This window comes from Diplotaxodon limnothrissa, linkage group LG5 (genome assembly GCF_057381915.1).
Source record: "Diplotaxodon limnothrissa isolate DT_005_m linkage group LG5, D_limnothrissa_male_GT1.1, whole genome shotgun sequence".
Taxonomy (NCBI): domain Eukaryota; kingdom Metazoa; phylum Chordata; class Actinopteri; order Cichliformes; family Cichlidae; genus Diplotaxodon; species Diplotaxodon limnothrissa.
The window spans coordinates 39,023,575-39,047,435 of record NC_140600.1 but is presented as its reverse complement, the minus strand read 5'-3'; the positions used below and the strand labels follow the sequence as shown (position 1 = coordinate 39,047,435).

The 23,861-nt window shown below is 38.9% G+C and overlaps 1 protein-coding gene across 1 annotated transcript; it reads right to left on the bottom strand.

The window, feature by feature from the left end:
* Nucleotides 1-2,236: 2,236 nt before the first annotated feature.
* Nucleotides 2,237-23,382, bottom strand: LOC146632872 (butyrophilin subfamily 1 member A1-like). The gene is made up of 5 exons (XM_085353580.1): nt 23,219-23,382; nt 14,996-15,298; nt 10,818-11,090; nt 2,701-2,805; nt 2,237-2,307 (listed from the first exon to the last, which is right to left on the bottom strand). Exons 1-5 carry the CDS (start codon nt 23,292-23,294, stop codon nt 2,237-2,239), a joined length of 828 nt encoding a protein of 275 aa, XP_085209706.1. The 5' UTR covers nt 23,295-23,382.
* Nucleotides 23,383-23,861: the final 479 nt, after the last annotated feature.

Here is a 23,861-nt window from a genome sequence, read left to right as displayed (position 1 = left end):
CCAATCAAATTGAATCGGATCCTGTATCGAATCAAAAATGATTCTACAAATCAGTGACGATGCAGCCGTACTCAGCTTCCTAAGCATTTTCCCTTTCCAGTTCACAATCAATCCCACCCCTAGGTCAAAAATATGTATAGGACAATTGGCCTAATCTAATATTTTGTATGAACCTGTCCAGCTGTCCAGTGATTAAACGACAAGTAGATGGAGGCAGGACTTCACAGCAGGGGCATACTCCATAATGTGCTGTGCATTCTCATATGTATATTATATATATTGCTCACTTATTGTATTTACCAACATCAAGGAGTTATGAGCAAAGAAAGGCCACACCATAGTGCATGTTTAAATAGGGAAAGTTTATTGATCAAAATGTATTACGCAGATACGCATTACATTTTTTTCAGCCCCCCAATCGAGAAAACAAAACCAATTACATGTTCAAAGCAACGGAACGGTGGCCCAATATCGGAGAGAACTCCACTCTTGAGTGAGCAGTGATAATTGAGCAGTCCGTTTTATTTTGCAGATTCAAGCTGCTCTTCAAAATTTTCACCACCAGATGTCACCGGAGAGGACTGTGTTGAAAAGCTTCGAGTAATGAACCGTTTTTCAATACAAGCTTCAGTGCTTCGGAAAGCTTCATTTGGCCATCACTACCTGCCACTCCTAGTTTGCCATCCCTGCTGCGTGTCTCTCAGGCCTTCCTGCGGCAAACCAACCGGCACCAGCCCGTCTGGGCTTGTGGCCGCCGCCGCCGCCGCCACCACCACCACCACCACCGCCTGATACCGTTCACTCTCCCAGTCCTCACTCCACCATCTCTCTCGTCTCCCACCGCTCTTATTGGCCTCCGGGACCTCACAGGTGTGTCGGGTTCATAATCAAGGAGGGGCGGAGACTTTCCAGGACAAGTCACCGATAAATACCATAAAACATGCAATAAAACCCATAAGAATAAAACACTATACAATATTAAAAATATTAAAGTAAAACACAACCAAACATGCACAATAAAAATATCTTAGCTAACTTGTCCCTCTCCACCCCGTGACACACACACAGAAAACAAAACAAAAAAAATAGTCACAATAGTTTAATTTTTGATATTTTATTCCGAGAATCTTGAGCTGTGTGAAAAATGATAATGTATGAGGACATAATTAAAAGCATGAACATAATTTTCAATATCAAACATCAACAACATTTCATCTGCAGTGTGTGTATCCTGACAGTTTTCTTTAGCAAAAATAAAAAGATAAAACACAAAAGCGTATTTAAAAAGGCACTTTCTTTTCAGACTGCAAAATATTCACATTTATTTACAGCAGAACAGCTCAGGGTTATAGTTAATTACATTAAGTTAATGTACGTTTAGGGTTAGAAAACAAAGAAAACTTATTTCCCTTGTTTGGAGCATTCTAAAGGAAATAATTAACTTGAGACAGTTGTTTGACAAACCTGCTGTTATCAGACAAATTTCCTTTCAAATGTTATTTAGATATTTACTGAAATATGAGTGCAGCTGGAAACACAAATCCATCCAGAGTATTAATTGTGTGGGCAAATCAAACATGCGGCGCTACCTGCTGTGGCAACGGAGCAGCTAAAAGTAATTTTCTTTATTAGCAACATGTTATGCACCAAGAGCAGGTGGAGCCATTTCTCTGCTCCGTCCTATTAAACTGCTGCAGAAGAGGAAAGCACAGGACAATGACCTCAGACCTCTCATGGAATAAATACAACAGTAATTTAATATTTTAAACCTATTTCAGGTGACAGGATGACAGTTCATACATGTGTGGGATAAAGAAAAACATTGATGTGCTGCATCTGTTTTCATTCAAATAGAAAAAACCCCCCAAATGCCCAGTGTTGAAAAGATGGTGTTAGACGGTATTTGAAAGTATTTTTTATCAAGTACTGAGGACTTTGAGATAAACATTTATACTTTTATTTTTTACACAGATATATGTGAAGTGATGATGATCAAAGTATTAGAAAAATGGCCGCGGTGACTGAACAGGAAATATTTATTTTGCACAAATGCAGCAGAAACTACATCCCTCCATCCTGAGTTTTAACCATGTGCTAAACCACAGGATTAAAAGCTGTTCTGAACTTTTAAACAGCTGAAAATATCAAAAATAATCCAACATGTCCAAGCTACTGTGCTCCAAAACTTAATTTGGTTCTCATAAAACAAACACATAAGCAACACACACACCGTACTTCACACACTTTGTTCAGCATTGAGTTTCTGTTCCTGGGCTGAGGGTTCAGAGGACTCCTTCTTGTTTGTTTCTGCAGATTGGAAAACAAACTGTGTTAAAAAGTCATAACTGAGCAGAAATGCAGTGCTATGTGTTTGAGTAGTGGCGTGCACGATGACACATGAGTATGTTTGAATTATACTTGCCGATATGGCAACATAACTACAGCTGACAGATTTGCCCACTTTTATTATGATTACAGACAAAACGCTAAACTGTCTTTATGAATAAATCGTGATGTTTGCTGTTTAACCATCTTCATCAGCCTCTGCAGTGTTCCTCCTCTTTCCTCACAATAAGCGTTAGTTCATTTCAGTTTGTTTCATTAATATATTCAAAAAATGTGAAAAGGTGAAATAAACACGATTATAAACATGACGGTCACACAAAAATATGAGAATGTTCATAAATACATTAAACTTACTTTTTTTATTCTTGATGTAACGCCTGAGAAGAATCACAACTACAACAACAACAGCAACACCAACAGCAAGAACAGCAACAGCTACAATCAATCCAGTGTTTGGTTCTGGAACAGAAGAGAAAACATTGGTGTAACTCAGACTGTGACTGCATGTCAGGAACAAACAGCAGGTTTAAACAGCGAGCTCAGTGATGTCAGCATGGATCCAACTTCCTGTTTCCTCCTGCTCGTCTCCACAGCTCACAGGCTGGCTCTGGTTCTGCTCTCAGCTGTAAAGATGATGTTGGAGTTTTGTCTTGTATGAAAGATGTTTGAATCTGTGCTGCTGCTCACAGACGGCTGCTTTCCTTTTACTGAGCCTCACATCTGAAAACATGTGTGGGTCTGTCTGTAATCGAGGTTTCCTCCACCCTGAGCTTCTTAGCTACACACATCATTAAAGTGAATCTCTTCAGACTAATGATTCCAGAAAACAAGGAATATGAATCTGTCAGTGAAATGACCGCCTGCTGCGCTGCCAACAGATGACTCTCTGCACTGGAGGATTTTGGACTGTTAGGATCTATTTTTTATGTATGCCAAAAAAAAAAATCTTTATGATCCCCAAGACTAATAATTTTTCATTAGTAGTTGTATTCTCAGACACATTTCACTTTGTTTGTTACAGATTCAACAGAGGGAAGTCAATTACTCTGTACATATTTCTCAAACCTTAGGGTCACTCAGTTTATTAAATTGCTGCTCAGTTTTTGAGTAGTAGAAATAATTGGGCCTCAGCTCTAAACTCACCCATATGGAAAAGAAATAGAAAAACCTTATAAAAGACTTGCATAAGATGTGGCCTACTTCATATAGTAAATCATTTAAGGCTCATATGATTTACTCATGAAAGTGGCCACTTTCTCATTACTTTCATACATAGTTTTAGTAAGTATCCAAAACATACAAGTTTCATTATATAATTTTTCAAGGGATCTTATATCTGTTTTCACTCTTGTATGCTTTTCATACAAGTTTCACACAAGACAGATACAAACTTTATAAGATTTATATATATCTTTTCCATATAGGGAGGCTGAGGAGAATCAATATCAGGGCTAACTGTAATGATAGAGATCTCTGGTCCCTGTGTGTGAAGTGCTGAGGATTGAGGCTCAGATGGAGCTCAGAATTTATCCAGTGAAGAGCTGCAATATTACAAATTATTCCACCTGAAATCTTCACACCTGACCTGTATGATGTTGGATGAACACCAAACACGACTTAGTTACTGTGTCACATCGGTAAATGTGCGATTGCTCCGGTAAATAGAGAATACAGAAACAGCAGTTCTGTTTTACTGTCGCCTTCCATTACCATGACTGGCCTGTGTTACTTTTGTGTGAGATTACTTTGGAAGCACTCGTTTGTCTAAGCCAACACTGCCACCTACTGGCAAAACTCAATATTGCTTTAGTGCCACATCAGGTGAGAGTAAATGAGCTTTTTCGCTCTGTACTGTGTCAAACTACTGTCACAACAAAAACAAAAAAGGATGATGTGGTGTGGGGGTCGACCACCTTAAAACTACTTTGACAAGAACTCTGAAACTTGTTTTTAATGCTTAAAATCCTCAGGGTGCCTCACATTCAGTCCTATTTACAACTGAATTTGACAGATATTTAAATTTTGGTTTGTTACAGAGTCAACAGAAAGAAGTTCGCTGTGTGCGCCCTGCTGAGAAAAACACAGCTCAGTTCTGCTCTGCTCAGTTTCATGAAAGGTCCTAAAGCAAAGTTTCAACACTGCTCTAACAACACTGAGTCGGTTCTTATAAAATCTCCCTCTCTCCTTCAATATAAACACTCCTAGAATAAACTGTGATGAGCTCAAAAGTTCCATTTTACTCCTGAGATCTGAAAATACAAGGTTAATTTAGGTCTACATATTATTTCTTTTTGAATAATTAAATACAAGTAAAATATTGGTAAAAACACAAAATTCTAAATTGTTTAAAATAAAGTCAAAATGTGTCTTTGGAAAAGGCTTGGAAAATATCAGTCTGCTGGTGTGTAGGGCCACCTCTTTTCTTTCCACTTTACTGACTGGGTGTTTGTGGAAGGCGCAGTTTTTGGCTTTGCTCATATTCCAAAACATGCTTCATTTTGAGGTGATAAAACAAATTACTTGTATTCCTTCTCTTCACTATTACTGTCGGCCGGCGTAATTTGCAGATGATATTTTTCAGCTCAACTTCCGACTGCTTAAAACCAAACCAGGTCAATATGACCAACGTCACACCGGTCTTCTTCACCTCCTCCTCCCCACACGTAAGCTCCATGCTTGCAGCTGCTGCAATGCTTTCAACCAAAACAGGCGCAACCTGATGACATCATCAACATGCACTATCGCAGTAGCGCAGTATAAGCTGTGTTTAGTGATGTGCGATACCACTGATTTCCTTTCCGATCCGATACCAAGTAATATTCAGGGTGGTATCGACGATACTGATCCGATACTTTATACAAAAAAGGATTTTATTTATTGTATCTCAAATTATAGCGTCATAATGATTACAGGACACCAGATTACTTGTTCTTATCACTTAATAATGCAGAGTTCATCATATAGAAATAAAAAAACTAAAGTTGTGCGCTATTTGAACACCTTGCCTGCCTGCATAAAGGCCTCCATGAGAGACGTCTGTCTCGCCCTAGCAGCACCTGTCCCTGTCCTCCTCTTCAGTTCGCCTCAACATACGCTCGTCATATTTTGTGATATGATTTACTCTGAGGTGTTTGACAAGGTTAGTGATGTTGCCACAACCATACATGCCAACCCTCCCGATTTTTCCGGGAGAATCCCACCTTTCTCCAGATTTTCCACCCGGACAACAAAGTTGAAAAACCATATCGCAGAATTCATAGCGCGGCCCAGCCAATTCCAGTTTCCAACAATGACGGCAGCGACTTAGTTTTAATATCACTCTTATTTCTCTTTCTGGGTCGCAAAAAAACTTTTAACATATTTTCAGGTGAGAATGTAGCTGTGTGAACTTCAAATATCTGAGCCGACCGACACATCGTCTTCAAACCCCCGCGGTCTTTCACCACTCGGGTTAAACATGATGTACAAGTCACTTTGATAACTTAAAAATGTTCTTGTTTGGCTTTTTCAGTGTTTTATTTGTTCGTGAGTAAATCGGTTTGGCTGAGATTAAAGTTATTAGATTAGATTAAATTAAATTAAACTTTATTATTCCCTCGGGAGGGTTCCTCCGGGGTTTTCACACAGCTGAATAAACGTCAAACAGAAAACTGATTAAACAGAAGAGTTTACGTCAGTGTCCGGTTATATTTTAGATAGCAAGGAGCAGACGGCAGAGTTTCACTCCACCGAGGGAGCTCGTGACGTACTACCCGGCTTTCTTTAGACCGCGAAGGCCGGGTCCTCAGGTGGAAGCAGCCTCTGAATTTGGACATTTTGAATGTCTCCCTAATTCTGAGGTCTCAAGGTTGGCAAGTATGGCCACAACTCCTCACTCTTGGAGGACTTTTTTGCCACATGTATCCAAACCACGTCTCAGCTGTTTGTGGAGGTAAAATACATCCACACAATTACGCTCAGCCATTGTCGCGAGTGCGCACGCCAAGGGGCTGCGAGACATTTATACAGCCGTATTTCGCACATGACTATGAATCCCCGTTAGCTTGTTAACGCGGGCTGCACGGTGTCAACACATTAGCGCGGTTAGCTTGTTAACGCATTAATGCTGCGTTAATGCAGCTATGGCGTTAACATTGTTTTAATTAGATTAACACTGAAAGCACTAATATATATACATACTGCCTGGCCCACAGGAAAACAAACAAGTCACCATCTGGATTTAACGGCGCAGGTGTGGCAAATGTCCTCTATTAAATTGCAGGTTCAATGGACTCAAATTATGAAAGAGTGACTCCCTGAACAGGGAGCTCAAGGGATCATATTCACATTGGCCTCTACAGAGTCGAGACGTCAACCCCACTCTGAATCTTTCTGATGGAGAAGACTTTACACAGCAGTACGATTCTCCCATCATCAAAACTCTCAAAATTATTGAAACTCTGCATGAAAATAAATATGGCGAAAAAGTGCCATCATCAAAGCTAGCTGTGGTCCGACATGTTAGAGTGTGTGACTTTTTTTCCCCGCTGTGCAGTGTACATGCCACTGTATGCCATAACATTTGCACTCCACATATTTGTTTCATTTATTTATGTATTGATCAACAGGTCATTCATTAATCTCTTAAAAGGCCTCCTGAGATCAACTTTCAGATCCAGGATTAACTCATCCTGGTTATATTCATCAGGTTTTCTGTTCTTTAAAGCCTCACAAGATTTAAATTAACCAAGATGGATTTAATCACCTGATATGAATTTATGCTTTTCTGATCCCAGTGTAGAGGAAACACAGCAATACTGAAGACTGCGATCAGCAACTCCTACAACACTGTTTCACCCTTACAAGTTAATCTGTACACCGGACAGGGCTGAGAGCAGAGGTGGGACCAAGTCATTGTTTTGCAAGTCTCAAGTAAGTCTCAAGTCTTTATCCTCAAGTCTCAAGTCAAGTCTCAAGTAATGTCAGGCAAGTCAGAGTCGAGTCTCAAGTCACTGGTGTAAAAGTCCGAGTCAAGTCACAAGTCTGAAACTTTGAATTTCAAGTCCTTTCGAGTCTTTAAAAAAAAAAACAACGAAAAAATAATGTTGCAGTTATGCTAAATGTAAATATTAGACCATGTAATTTTAAAATCTGTTTTTCTCAACACATACAAAATAGTTAACTTAGAAAATATACACAAATTGTGAAATTGCACCTCTTTAAAATGCAGCTCAATTAAACCTAGCTCCAAGAATAATTTTCACCGACAGTTCTGAGATAAGCTGCATGTTATTCTTGGATGCGGTTGTAGGACCGGCTTTAAAATCGCATGACAAAAATATCATACACATTAAAAAAACTGTATCACCAACATAGCCTGGACAACATTTGCTAGTTAGATGAAGTCAGCTATCTCATCGTAGCATATTTATATGCATATTTATAATCATACGGTTCTTGGAGTGAGTGCATACACTCATGAAGTTTAGTAACTTCAGGTCACTGCAACAAGCCCAGGTACAGTTTACCGACGGATGGGTGCAGGACCTTGAAATGCACCGTGTAGAAAGTAAAGACCATCGTACGTATCATAAGTTTACCAGTCTCACAAATCGTCGTCATAAATACACATTCGTTAACCGTTTATTAATAGGACCTTTGAGCTCAACGGTAATTAATTAGTAGTGGAAATAATTTCTGGTAGCATCACAGAAATGTAGCAGTGACAATAATACTGTATGCTGTAATCGTACTGGACAATTAGTGATACAAAAAACCTGTTTTATCCTGTGAATAAAAGTATATGTTTTTGTCAATGTACCATAATAACAGAGGCGAAACGCAATATTGTGTCAGGACAATTCACTATTTATGCACAATAAATAAAGGAGCATAGCGCGACAATTTCTGTTCAGCGCCAGACTTGCTTGTAACCTATATCACCAATTATGTTAAGAAAAATGACGCATTAACTACAACAGCAGACTGACCTTTGTGTAAATGCTTGGAGCAGACTAACCTGTGAGCTGGAGTGTTCTGGGACGTTATATTTGACCTTTGAATGGCTGCAATCCAGGCCATCCGTCGCCTCTTTGTTACTTCGGAAACATGGCTTGAACAATTTCTCTTCAACGACGTAATCCGATAACAACCGATCTCTTTACCCGTCGGCTTCCCGTGGCTGTCATGCGACCGGCTATTGCAGTTAATGATACAACAGCTTCTTGACATTTTTGTGTTTCTTTTTATCGCTGTGTGACTGATTTTAATTGAAAGCCTGCGTGCGCTAGTACCGCTTGCCACGAGTTCCCAGAATCCTTTGCGGTTCTACCCGTGAATGACGTCACATTTTCAATCTCTATATAATATGCATGTTAAATTTTGTATTTGGGGTAAAATATCAAGTCTTTTCAAGTAAACCGGTTCAAGTCCAATTCAAGTCCCAAGTCATTGGTGTAAAAGTCCAAGTCAAGTCACAAGTCTTAGAACATTTTTTCAAGTCAAGTCTAAAGTCATAAAATTAATGACTCGAGTCTGACTCGAGTCCAAGTCATGTGACTCGAGTCCACACCTCTGGCTGAGAGCACTGGAGAACAGATGGCTGGTCAATCAGTGCATCTCTAGTAGCAACTTTTGTTTGCTTGCTTCAACAATAAGATTCTTACTATCCAAAGACAGCAACAGAACACCAAGGAACAAATAGGCCACAGAATAACATCGGTGGTGTTTTCTGTTTTTTCAAAGAAAATGGGAGAGGACAGAACCAGAAAAAATATTAGTCAGCTGTTGAGAGGAAAATCCACATTTCTCTCTTAACCTCCTAAGACCCGAACTCTTTCATGGCATGCATTTTTAAAAGCTCTTTGCTATTTTGGGATCTGATTAATGTAAAAACAAAGAATTACCAGAATTTTTTTTTTTACCTGATTTTTGTTTCTGAGAGGAACGAGATCCACATATGAGGATATTCGCTTTAAATTTTGATAGAACAGTGGCAGTATAATGTCCTCGTGAGTGGAAATCAGGTCCTTGTAGAGCAAAAGTTTGTATTTTGGTCTAGACATCCCAAAATGTGATGTCCACTTATGTGGACACCAGGTCCTTGGAGGTTAAAGTAGGTGCTAATAAATGACATTTCAGCTACTTTCAAACTCAAGAACCCTGCAGCCAAATGTAAAATCTGGAACCTTTCTGCAGCCCTTACAAGTCACATTAGACTAAGTTACAGTCTCTCTGTCTATATGTTGATGATTTGCTTGTTGAAAGCAGATTCTTTAATGTCTTGATGCATGCTCAATCATACAAGTAAGTAAATCCCCCAAAGCTGATTCTGTTCACCTGGACGTAGCGTTTTCAGTGGGAGAAACGTTTCATCGCTCATCCAAGTGACTTCTTGAGTCTCAGCTGACTGCAGGTTTCCCCAGTCTTATAAGCAGTACATTATACAACAGTACAACAGGCTGGGAGGTCAGTTCCTTGATCAGATTCTTTAATTGGTGAAGTCAACACTTTGGGACTCATTAACATGTGTGAATTACTCCCTCCTGACTGAAGTGTTATACCTGTATAAAAGTAATAAGTCAAGGCGCACTAACAGATCTCAAAATATTCGGTTCACTTGAAATGGTCTTAACATCGATGCACTGTTTAATGTCAGTTCCTCGAACAGCAACGCTGCAGTCCTGGTTGGTGTTGAGTCAAAGTCTTATTTTATCATGTTTGCACTGAATGAACCTGACCTGGAGTAGGTTTGAGTTTACTGCTATGCTGCTGTGACTGCAAACATCAAAAGCTGCTTCAAAGACCTGGAAGATCCCAGCATCACACAGAGAATAGGTACCGCTCTCCCTCTCGCGCCCGGTGTGGATGGGCCTGGGCCCCTGGCCTTGGAGATTTACTTACCTGGATGATTGAGCATCAAGACACAACAAGATGTTGTTTATTATATAAATTATGGTCCTATTAGAATAAAAAAAGATGATAAAGCAGTGCGAGCCTACTTTGTGACTAAAAAGTCAGTTCAGTCGAGTTGTTTTAACGGATTATCCTTCACTCACCACATCTACAGGAAACAGTTTGTTTCTTTCTTGGTTTTATTGTTTAATTTATTAACATCAATATAGAAAGACTTCTCTCTATTATATGTTATTTTAAATTTGCTGCTGTGTTTGTATCATTAAGTCTTCTGTGGTTTGCAGCAACAATTAGGCACTTCGTATGTTGGGCAACTCCCATCTCTGGATTCAGGGACCACAACAGGACATAATGACACCTGTAAGAAGTCTTATATACAAACAAAATCATTTATGAGTTGAATTCAGACTAAAGTTGCTTTTTGCTTCAGTTTCAGTGAATCTCACATTTTCCAGATATTTGATTGTCTTTTTAAGCTTTTGTTTCCTTGAAGACGTCACTCTTTGCATTGAATCTGAGAGTATTATTTACGTTTTTCAAAAGCAATGAGAATCGTTTAGTGATAAAATGCCACTCACCATCAAAATCAACATTGATTTCTTTTTGTGCCTGATGGTTGATTTCCTTCTGTGTGGCGACACAGCGATAGCGGTCGGGTTTTTTCACAGTAGCTTTGAGGGTGATGTTGAAGCGACCTTGTTCAGAGACCTGTGACTCCTCAGAATGAATGATTTGATTGTTACTGTCCCACCACTGCACTGTAGGTTCGGGATAAGCATTCTTAACATCACACTGAAGCAGCGCCCCGCCATATAGTCGAACAAAAATTGTGATCTCTGGCTCTGCTGCTCCTGTGAACACATAACAGACAGATTATGTAAGAACAATCACAGTTAATTGGTTATTTTTTCCTGTTCAGCTACTCTAAGTGCAGATGTGGGTTATAATGTGTTTGAGAACAAAAAGCGGAGTACTGCGTTAACTTTTCTAACATCACAGCTCTGATGTTTGATGAGAAATTTAGTTTTTACTCTAAACAATATTTTTTGACTCACATTAATTAATTTCTACACAGAAAAAGTTTAGACGTCCCAAAGTTTGTCTAAGAGTTATATAAAAGATTTAAAAAAAAGTTTCAGGCATTTCATAATGTAATAACTGTGGCGGTTACAAAAAATATCATCAACAAAAGCTCTCCATGATAAAAATACATTTGAATCCACATTTCTCTACATAATTTAAATTATTAATTACACTGAGAGGGATGCGATACATTTTGAGCAAAATCTCATCAGGTAGTTTCTACTGGACTGAACAGCTACGTCTAACGAACACGGTGCCCGGATCATTGACAGATTTTTGGTTACTGAACTCATAATTAATTAGATAATGTAGCAAAAACCCACACCAAATATTTACATATACATTTACAAATACAATTAAAACAGTTTTATTTCCCTGAACTGTTTATAAAAAAAATAATCAGTAAATGCTTTGCAGGGTTCCAACCAAAAGACAGTAAAGTCGTTGATGGATCAATTTTTAACTGAGCCTCACCACAAACGGAACTCACCTGGGACGTTCCGGACCTTTAACCTTTTGAAACGCAGAGGTTGTATGCGACCCAAGTTTACATGTAAAAACTAATAAATTATCATGCTGCATATTTTCATGATGACCGGAAGCACCGATACAGACATTTATACGTCATTTGAAAGCTGGGACGTTCGTTTTTCAGCAGATTCGTGAACATCAGTGAAGAATTTACGACATAAAAACAGTAACGTCTTCATTTACGGCAGTAAATTGTTATTAACCTTACTGCTAGCCTGTCGCATCACCGATAAAAGCCGTTTATTGGAGTGATAAACATGTTTAAAAGACAAACATGAGCTCGATTTAAAGAACAAAACCCCGCAAATTAACTTCAGCTCGTTTGAGTTTAGCCGGGAGTAAAAATAAGCTGAAAAAACGTGACTTTATTCGCTCGTAAAGTTTTATCGGAGCTACACAAACTTCTAAAACTGCGACATTAAAACCAATTTTTAAGTACTGATAAATATTTTATCAATCAAGTCCGGTATCTCTGAAATCTCTAAACGCCCACAAGCAGAGTTAACCAATCGGTATCTTTCTCCTACGCTGTGAAGACGATTAATCCGATCAGCCAATCAGAAAAGTGAAGCTTCACACTAGCTATAAGCACGTTTGATTGACAGCTACTGTCATATAATAGAAATTAACCGCAGTGAAACCACTGTCAGTTTGAAGCCGGGAAAATCACCTGTCTGACCATATATGGAAGTTAACGTAGTTAGCCTCGGTGTTACAATGGAACGAAAAGAAATCAAATAAAACGGTTTTAAACGTCGAAAAAGAAGCGATTAAATTATACTAAATGTGTAAATCTTTATTTTAATTATTCAATGCATCATGTTGTAATTGAATTTAGCATTTAGGAACATTTGAAATGCAAGAAGAAGTTGAATGAATCCTCATTATTTGTTAACTTTGAAGAGATTTTTATGGAGTTTCGAGGCAATTGGTTAGAGAAGCTCTGCTTTGCACTTTGAACTACACTCTAATATCTTAGAGCTACTTCTATATATCAGAATGAAACTTGGCACATTTATTGTAGACAAAATGAAGATGACATCCAGTAAATTTCAGCCTTGTAGCCCTCATAATGACTGATTAACTGTCTTTAACATATGAAGTAAAAGCTTAAAAACATCAAGGCTTCGGTCATTTCCTGCATAATCTTCAGACAGATGATCTGTGTTAGAGCTAAAGGTAAAACTAACAGACTACATGAAATATCACAGATGTTACTTCACAGTGATCAAACAGGCAGGTATCAGATATTTATGGTTTGTAAATTATTACAAAGTTGAGCCTGGTAGTTACAGACATGCAGAAGTGCACATGACTGTGAGAGGCTCTAACAAGTTAATACGGAGTCTGAAAGGAGAAAAAACACACATGTTAGAGGTGACTGTGGTCTCATCAATTTGGCAGACAGATAAAACTGATGAAAATAAACTCAGAAGTGTTATCCTGCTATATTAGACATGTTTTTTTTTTATAATCCCCAAAGAAAGCACAGTCACAGATTAAAAAAATCCTTAAACATTTAAACTGGAGGCTGGTTTATCCTGGTGGATGGCTGATAATCACACAGTGAGTCACACTTTGAACAGCTGTGTGTCTGAACTATAAGGAGAAATTAATATTTATTCAGTGTTTAAAGTTTCATTCGCAGAGATTTTCTTTTCTTTCTGCCTTTTTTTTGAAGACTCCTCAAATTTTAGATAAATTGACATATACAGGAAAATGCATGCACATAGGAGGTTAAGTTCCAAAAGCACCTTATAGCTGCTATTTTTAACTTCTTTTTCAAGGAAAGGTGGGGAATTGACACGGAGTTAGGAAAAGAGAAGAGGCGTGTGCTGACAGTGGGAACGACCTTACATTAATCTGTCCTTAATGATGTAGCACAATTTGTCCTAACTCTGATGTTTGGTCATATAAGCAAGAACAGCCTGTAAAAAAATCCCTTCATTACAAGGATTAGAATTTTAAAGAAGGAACATTTAGGGTCAGATTTACAAACATCTGCATCAGCACAAAATCTTCTTTTGAAGTTGCTGTTAGTTTTGTAACTGTTGTGAACAGATGTGGTTTTGTGGCCTTACAGCATTTGTAATTGTAAGATTTTACTTTTTAGGAAGAAAATATTTAAACAAATCACACAAATGTGAATTATAAAATCTGCAGCACACAATTTACTTTGCAAATTGCACAAAATCATGTCTTCTGCCTGTTGTGTTTTCTTTTTGGGGGGAGACATTATGAGATCAGATGGTGCAGTACCAAAACTCTCTGTCCTAAAACTCTTCAGTCATGCTGAGTGAAGGCGACCCCCACTTCAATAATACAGGGATTTCCCCCAAACAGAGCAGAAATGAACTGAACTGATTTCTCTCTGTTGAATCTTTGTAAATAAATTATAAGTGAACTGCAGCTGCATCCAGAGAACTGCAGGTACACGTTTCAGGAAGTCCAGGAAGACTTGAGAAACATGTTGAAATTGAACACAGGTGCTGAGAACCAATGTGGTTTTGTATTGTTTTATTTGATCAATATTTTTCAGTTACAGTTTAATCAGATTTAGGCAACAGAATTAGTCACTTATATTTATTTATATTATATTTAGTTTTAGGAAATCTTTCACTTTCACAAATGTGAAAAACCTGTTTAAATAAGTTATCAGTACTTTTAGGATAATTAGGAAAATTAGGATAAAGCAAAGATAATTCAAAACACCAAAATGGGGACAGTCAGCTTGGGATACCATAACAGGACGTCATTAACCAGATAGTGATGTCATGGTGTCCAGCTTTTATATACAGTGTATGTTTGGGGTTTAGCCGGATTATCTCAGTTTGCTGTAGAAACACATGTGAGCATCAGACTGGATCATAGCTTCTACATCCACAGGTCCACTGAGGTCTGTGTGATGTAAAGTTCCTCACAGAGTTGAGACGTCACAGAGATTTTATTTTGTTTAGGATGTCTCTGTGAGTGCGTCAGATTTCTGATAAGTAGACAGGAGCAGGACCAGCATGCACATGGGACGGTCTCAGTTTGTCCACCAAATATTGCAAATATCACTACAGGTGTGCTGTAGGGGTGAGACCCAGATGTGCATGCTGACTGTTTCATCTGTAAATAATCAGCTGATAACAGCACTCACCAACAACAAGCTTAATCCTGAATGTTTTTCCTCTGGTTGGAAAGTTACAGGTGTAGATTCCTCTGTCCTCCAGCTGAACATAATTTATTTTTATGGAGGCGTTGCCGTGCTTCAGATCATCTCGAAAATGTAAGACTCGACCTGGGAGGGCAGGACTATGATTCACCCCAGTATCATGTATAAACACCTCCTTTTCAGTTCTTTCCTTCGTCCACACAAACCGCACATCCTCAATGGTCTCATTGGTGCCGAGGGAACAGGGTAAAATGGCATAATCACCTTCTTTCACAATCACAGATGTCCCTGAAAGACAAAACATGAATTAAACAGTGAGTTCACTCTTCAGTTTAGTTCCTCTTCACATTTTTCTGTGGTCCACGTCCCACTGCACAGTTTGAATGACAGGTTTAAATGGAGGGCAAAGAAGCTGAAGAGTTTTCTAATATAAATTAGATAAATAGTATTTTGTGTTTTATAGTTATTTTGGCCTCTGGCATTGGTTTCTGATTTTATTATTTGTGCCTTTAATCCTTGTTAGTTATTGATGACTTTCGGTTTATTACTTCCTCTTTGTATTTCCTTTCTCTGCACTCAGTCTTGTTTTGTTTCTTTTTTCCATGTTTGTCTTTCTGTGGACATTTCATATGTTTGAGTTCTTGTCTCTGTGTTAGTGATTTCCTGTTTTATTTTAGTGATCCTTGTTCAGTGTGTTTAGTGTTCAGTTTTACTTTCCTCAGTTTTATTTTCCCTGATGAGTTTCAGTTGTGTTGCCAGGTGTGTCTACTGTCTCTAATTACCTGCTGTGGGTTTATAGCTCCTGTCTATCCTCAGCCTTTTTCACATCAAAAACGCTGTGGGTAGTTTGTTTGTTGTAAGTTTCAGACCTGCCAATGAGTCTGGATTTGGGGTCCTAGCTCTTCCTGAAATACCACAAGGATCATTGTGAACTGTGAATCATGTTAAACTGTTCCAGTAGTGTCTAAGAATAAAATATGGAGCTAGAAATGAGTATAATAGCTCACCTTTACTCTATTTATTACATTTATGTTTTCAGAAGTCAGTCAGTCTCTGAATTGGTCATGATTGACTCTGGGCTGGACCAATTACAGCCGAGGGGGTCAGATGCACCCTCCCCCTTTGCTTGGGCAACAGCTCTGAAAGCAATCTTATCACAGTTATCTGCTTTAATCAGCACATTTGAGAGTTATACCAGAAAGCCAAGTACAACAGGAGCTACAGTATCCAGAGTCATACGCAGTAAAGAGGTAAAATTACTAAATAGATGTCGACTCCTTTTGTAGTAGCTGCTCTGAAGATGATATCAGTGGGAGAGTTATATTCTTAAACTCAGTTACAGCACTTTCAGAAAGACATCTACTGTGATGAAGTCTACTCCCCACTGCTGTGTAATCAATTATTGTAAATTTAAATGTTATTATGAAATGATCAGACAGGAGAGGGTTTTCAGGAAACACTGTTGTTCAGTTTCTATGTCATATGTTAAAACAAGAACATATGTGTGGAATTACACAACATCAATAAAATAAAGTCACATGCAGCCAGTCAACGCAACAACAACCAGCAGCTAAGTGCACAAAGAAGCCAGAACACAGTCGAAGGTCTCTGCTTTGCAAACCCTGTAGCAGCTCTGCTCCCGAAGCTGACAGTTTGGAGGCGGAACACGAAGGAAGAAGGCACTCATGTGATTGGTCACTTTCAAAGCAGCCACGCCACAGCCTCTGTGATTGACAGGCCCAGTTACTGCGGTTAAACCGGGGTACATGATGGCAGCAACAGCGCTGTAAGCGAGGAGGCGGGGGAAAACATCAGGGACACACACTCTGTGTTTATAATTTCGAAAATGAAAGTTTGCCGAATTAACTGTCAACACTTATACTGGTGACTATTACTGGATTACTTTAATGATGAAGAAATCTTAAAAACTGACAAATCGAAGGGCTTTTTGTGGGTTTTCAGGAAGCAACACACAAACCGCTGACACCAACGTTACATCTAAAGACGTCTCCAAATGAACCAACGAGTATCAGAAATAATCAAGAGGATACTTTCATTTTCTTGATCTGCTACAGTGATCAAACCAGCTCCTCACTATGTCCTGCGTTACGCGTGTATACTAGGTATTACGGTAAGAGAAACTGAGCTCGGATTTCAAACTAAAAGCAGTTTTTAAGGTGAATGTGATTTCATCATTAAACAGCATGTATCCAGTCATTAATGATATAATAAATCATGAAATACATAAAAATATAGAAATTGTTGTCAAAGGTGTTCAAATTGTAGATACTACATATAAAAACAAATTTACTATGCTTTGTTGACACATTCATTTCAATTGTTATACATTACTATCATAATAAAGATATTACTTTAGTTTAACAATTTTTATAATTATTTTTGCTACTGTTATTGCTACAATGATTATCACAAAGACTGGAACTATTGCTATTATTATGGCTGGTTAACTGTTATTAGTATTAAACTCCAGTATACCCTATGATGGAGTTCATTGTTTTCAATTATATTATCATTCCGACTTCATTCTGAAGGTACAACTTCATATAATTGTGAAAATCTATCACAGGGAGACAGTCAACCATTAATGCTCACATCGACACATAACATTATGATCAATATTAACAGCTCCAGTGGTATACACATTCACCTAACAAGAGAAAGTTCCCTGCTCTGATGAGGAGGCGTCACCAAAGGAGCCCAAATGTGCAGAGCTGCCTGCTGTGAAGACCTCTTGTGAATAATGGAGCAGCCAAAGTAGCTTCTTTATGGTGTCAGAGCTCAGTTTTTCAAAATAATAATAAAATTCCACAAAGTTATAAAATATTTATTTTCTTATCTGATTTTAAATCCAAATTTAGAATGGATTGTGAGGAAATTTAGTGTCTTCACAAATTAATTTCACTTCTGATGGATACGGACTTAGATTTCAATTTATGCCACAATTTAAGTCATTATTGGTCTATACCTGTAAACGTATAGTGAAAGAAAGGGGACTGGAGACGAGTGCTCTGTGTACCATGGAAAGTTTAAGGGAGGATTCAGGGTCACCTGACCCAACCTAACCGTAAGCTTTATCACAAAGAAAGTCTATTTAAACAAATGAACAATACAGTGTTTGAATCCAAACTGGGGCTGTTGAAGGACATAACCTTGTTAAAAAATGACCACAGGATTCCTCACAGTAATCCTGGGGACCAAGGTAATGCCATCCAGAATAAGTAACTGGTTACACACCAGAGATCTTCAGTAACTTTGAGTTTAGAAGCAGACTGTTACATCAGTGTTGGGAAGGTTACTTTTAAAATGTATTCCACTACAGATTACAGATTACATGCTCCAAAATGTATTTTGTAACGTATTCCATTATGTTACTCAATGAAAGTAACGTATTCTGAATACTTTGGATTACTTAATATATTATCATGCTTTTTACAACTACATGAATGTACTATTGCTGTGTGATTTATTACTATTAATTACTATTAATTAAAAACTTTAATATAAATGAGTAACAGTAGGTGGACATTAGGTAAGGCTGCACTTTTTGCAGCGATCTCGTGTAGAAACTATTCCACGCGCATATAAAACAGGTTCGCGGCTCCGAACCGTAGTAAAGGGACCTCTGGCTGATACGTCGGGTTCGTGTCGGGCTCGTAGCTGAAAACTAGCTTAACTTTGTTGTCTGGGTCAACTTTGCTAGCGAGAGACAGAGAGAGGCATTGAAAGGCTGCTGCAACGGAACTTATTGTTTCAGAGGAAAACACGAACACAGTGCACAGTTGAGTCTTAATAGCTGACTTACAGCTGGGCTGTCAGGCACTCTTCTTGGCTGTAGTGGTTAACATATTTACATGCTTCCAGCTCCTGTTTCTGGTCGGTGACAACTCGTACTTTTCGACTCTTCTTTTTCTCCCTCGCGCTCACAGACACATAAAATTAGTGTCACATGTTTTTGGTCTGAGGGAGCAAACCTTTTGTAGCCGCTGCGCTGATGTGATTTATTCTGAATGATGTTGGATACTATGATGAAGTGTGGAACAACAAATGCAACCAATGGTGAGCAATAAACGGACAAGATAAGTACGGCTAGAGATACTGGACTTACTCAACACCACAAGTTTTATTCGTAACAGTGGCATTGCTTTATTCCACCCATCAACCACCTTCAAACGTACTCAGCCTCTACATCAATACGTTTCTTACCGGATTGATCACCAAACGTCAGTCAGGACAAAGTCATGAAACAGAAGCACATAAAGAGAAGTGGTAGAAACTCCATGTCTGCAGAAATCTGCTGAGGTTCAAAAATAGTATCTCTCTAATATAACAGACTCAGAGCCACTCCTCTTAAGGCACTGATCGAGTTCTGTTTCTAAAAGCAGTAAGCCTACACTTCCGGTTTAATCTGTCACTGTTTTTTCAGTGACAGTCACACAGTAGTAGTAGTTCGAGTGCAGGTCTGTGTCCATGTACATGCGTATGTGTGAGCGTGTGTGTGTTCCATGTTCAGCCGAGAGAAAGTGTCCCTTCACCCGGTTAGGCAAAAGTCAGCAATCATCGGTTGACACGGGTGGCCTTGAAGGAGGGGGAAGAGTCACAACAAACAGTCTTGTTATCTAAGGGAGAATTTGTTATTCCCGTTAGCTTTTGCCTTGAGCATCCAGCTGGCGCCAGGGGGCCACTTGAGATGAAGATGGTAGTTGTTTTGGTTAGTGCGAACAAACTGCTTCCAATTTTTACAACTGGTCTAATTTCCGTCAGTGGTCACCAAATCTCTCAATTCCCATTGTTCTTCTCCAAGATTTTATCCATATAGCGTTCAAAGAAACACAGTCTGAGTACTCACAGCCCTGCCCATCGTCTATCATGTCGGCCAGCCTTGTGGGATTTTGAACAGCTGTAGCCACTTCTTGTTCTTCGATAAGCTGGCTCCAATCAGCCTGAACTCTGTTATCGTGGTTCCGAATTGGTAGATGTCGTTCAAAGTCCTCCATTGAGAGTGTCGCCAGACACACGACGCAACCGACCATCGAGTATCCGGCAACAAATGTCTTATGAGTATTATACTGATTTGATATTGGCCCTGTGAGGGTGAATATTGCTGATCTAAAGTCAAATTAGTAACTTACAAATGTGGTTATTAGTAAGTTTGTTATATTTAGATTTTGCGTCTGTTAATAATTTGATTTTTTTTAACATCTTGTATTTTTCTGTATTATTATATTAATTATGGTGAAAAACATGTTGACTTCAGGTCTTTGTTTCGTTTACTCGTTTAATACTCAGTATACACATGACGCAAAACAGAATGCGGACAGCTGTGTTAAAAGATAAAGTGACGGGCACGAAACCATCCCCCGAACAGCCTTGAGGCCCCACACTGCTGCGTGTTCACAGACACTCCATTGTTCCATAACTCCCCTTCCACCTATGATCAGTCTATTGAACGATTTTCCTAAAGGATTGATCACCAATCGTCAGTCCGGACAGAGTCATGAAACAGAAGCACATAAAGAGAAGTGGTAGAAGCTCCATGTCTGCAGAAATCTGCTGGGGATCAAAAATAGCATCTTTCTAATATAACGAAGCTCGCAGCCACTCCTCTTAGAGTTTCTGTTCCCTAAAAGCAGTAAGCCTACACTTCCGGTGTAATCTGTCACCACTTTTCAGTGACAGTTACACAGAAGAGGTGACAGGAGAAAGATTCATGACCAGAAATGACTGGTTATGGTAAAACTCTTTGTGTAGAGGCTGAGGTAGAAACAGAGGATCCACTCCTATCTCCAGAATCAGCAGGGTCAAAGGTTAAGGCCAGTCTCAGTTTCTCTCTCTCTCTCTCACACGCACACACACACACACACACACACACACACACACACACACACACACACACCTTATATTATAGTGCACATTTCCTCAGCACAGCATCATTTGGATTATAATAATTTATTTTACCCTTTAGCTACACACTGTGTGCACAATTATTAAGCATCTTATATTTTATTTTTGAAGGTTATTGTTATTGTTGAATGTCTACAGAGATCTTGGTCAGTCCAATAATATTATCTTAAGTCAAAACTGAATATTTAAGAAAGGAAAAATATGAGAATGTGTGTGTGTATAATTATTAGGCAACAGCTCCTGGACACTCTTCAGAGAGGTGTACGGTTTTACTTCAACATAATTCTGCTGTTTTAGAAGGACCCACAAATTCTCCACAAATGGCCTGTAACTGGCCTGTATTTATATAGCGCTTTTCTAGTCCCTAAGGACCCCAAAGCACTTTACACAACCAGTCATCCACCCATTCAGCTTGATTACATTACATTTTGTTAGCTTCCTATAACGCTGTATGCAAAGACTGCAGGTTATATTTATGCTGTAGAGACTGTATGTTCCTGTGTCAAACCCTCGTTGTGTTCATTGTGAAGTAAATGCAGTTTACAGAAAAGGGGATATGTTTTGTTTTTGTAGTTTGCATGAATGTCTAAATGTAGGTTCCTGAATGTTACTCTGTGTTATACAGGTCAGGTATTTTGGGTGTACGGTTCATTGAAGAAAAGTCCAAAGATGGTGAGCCACCCCTCCAGGATTCCTTGAGATGATTGTTCTGAGAAGGAAGTTAAATTCTTTGGACGAGCCTCAAACTGTACAAAGTCTACTTAAGTGTTTGGACAGAATTGCACCTCACTGCTCCTTTGCACATCCTGCAAGGAGGGGGCTGATTGCTGGACTCCCACTGCAAGGTGTGGCCTGACACAAGAGACTGAGCCAAATCCCCTGGGGTGTGGTTTGTTTATTATTTTCCATGATTTTTGTCCCAGCTTTTCCTTTCATGTAATGCTGTTGTTTCCGTTGTATGTATATGACATTATTCTTTTGTGAAGTTGATAAAATCAAGTTCTCAGAGCGTTTCATTAGTCACTCAATTTGCTCCAGCAGTCAAACTTTAGCTGTTGGCTCAGCACAACATTCAAATCTGTATCCCAAGTTTAGAAAGGGGTGTTACACCTACAGTTACAAAATAATTGAGTTGCCTTACACATGTAAACACTGCTGTCTTTTCCTGTTTTCCATGTAATGCACATTATTATAAACTGTAGGAGTCAAAAATTAATTTCTGGTCTTTGCTCCCATTAATTATCTCTCTGGTCAGTGGTGTTGCAGAGCTGTGTTGTTGTTCTGTCTGTAAGTTGATTAAATATCTGAAAACATGCAAATTCTAAACACTTTATAACTCTTCACTCAGTCCTCACGCTGAGTGCTTAGAGCAGAGTCTCCTGCTGCTCCTCAGGAATGAAACTGGGATTTATTCATTTATTTTATTTTATTTTTTAAGCAAACACAACTGAAGTGTTTCAGGTTTTTAATCTGTTTCTGCACAGACATTTGAACATAGTTAAAATCTCTGTGTACCTGCCAAAAGTGCACACAGATTTTCATGTATTTTCTTGTTTCTATTTTTTACTTCTCTTTATCAGAGCCATGTGCACCACCTCTGTGAGAATGCAGCTGCTACTGTTAGCGAGCTAAAATTCCAGACTTTAATTATTACCTACAGCCTGAGAGGAAAAAAAACAAGAGCTATGCTGTGTGTGTGTGTGTGTGTGTGTGTGTGTGTGTGTGTGTGTGTGTGTGTGTGTGTCAGCTCGTTCAGTTTTTGTGAGTCTTGAGTTTTCATTTTGTTGGTCAGTATATAAAGCTATAGTGTCTTTAAAGCTTCATGTAGCGGACACACACTTAAATTTCATATTCAGAAGCAAATGTTACACAGTTGGTGTCTCAACAGGAAAGAAAAAGGATGTGCGTTTCAGGAAGCAGCGCACAGACCGCTGTCGATGAGGCCACACCTAAAGATAAAGACATCTCCAAATGAAACTGAGTTTCTCTAATAAATGACCATAAATAATCATGATGTTGAAAACACGTTCGCCTGAAAATGTTGACTTCGGTTTGTCTTGTTTACCGTAATACTCAGTATACTCACATAACGCAAAACACAATGCGGACAGCTGCGTTAAACGATAAAGTGATGGGTACGGATGGTGCAGGCATCCACCCACGAAACCATCAGCCTGAACAACCTTAAGGCCCCACGCTGCTGCGTGTTCACAGACACTCCATTGTTCCATAACTGCGCGTGCGCCTACGATCGGTAAATAAATAATAAATTAACGATTTTCTTACCGGATTGATCACCAAACGTCAGTCCGGACAAAGTCAGGAAGCAGGAGCTCATAAAGAGAAGTGATAGAAGCTCCATGTCTGCAGAAATCTCCCAAGACTGTGAATACAGTATCTCTCGAAAATAACGGGACTCACAGCCACTCCTCTCAGCGCACTGACGCAGTTTTGAACACTTTCGGTTTCTAGTGTGCGAAAGCAGCGGGTCATAACTGCACTTCCGGAGTAAACTGTCACAGCATCAGCGCATTTTAGCCTTAACACTGGCATATTAAAAAGTCTAACTGCAGTAGAAATAAACAGTTTTGTTTTTGGGGGTTTTATAAAGAAGAAAAAAAGGTTCGTTATCATTAGGAGCAGTTCCCAATTTCCCAAAATTGTTTGTGTGTGTGTGAGAGAGTGTCTGAGAGAGAGAGAGAGATCAAAAACTAAGGAAAATACAGATGATTCTGTGATATTAACATTATGATGCAGCTTTGTTCGGCAGCTGCAGTCACAGCGTACACAGTGTGTGTCTGTATTTTAAAATTTATCCTTCTGCTTTCATTGAAGCAGCAAACTAACACAGTTCCGCATTAGCACTGCTTGCTATTTAGCCTCCTTTATTTATTCATACAATTCATTATTTACACATTTGTGTTGTGAA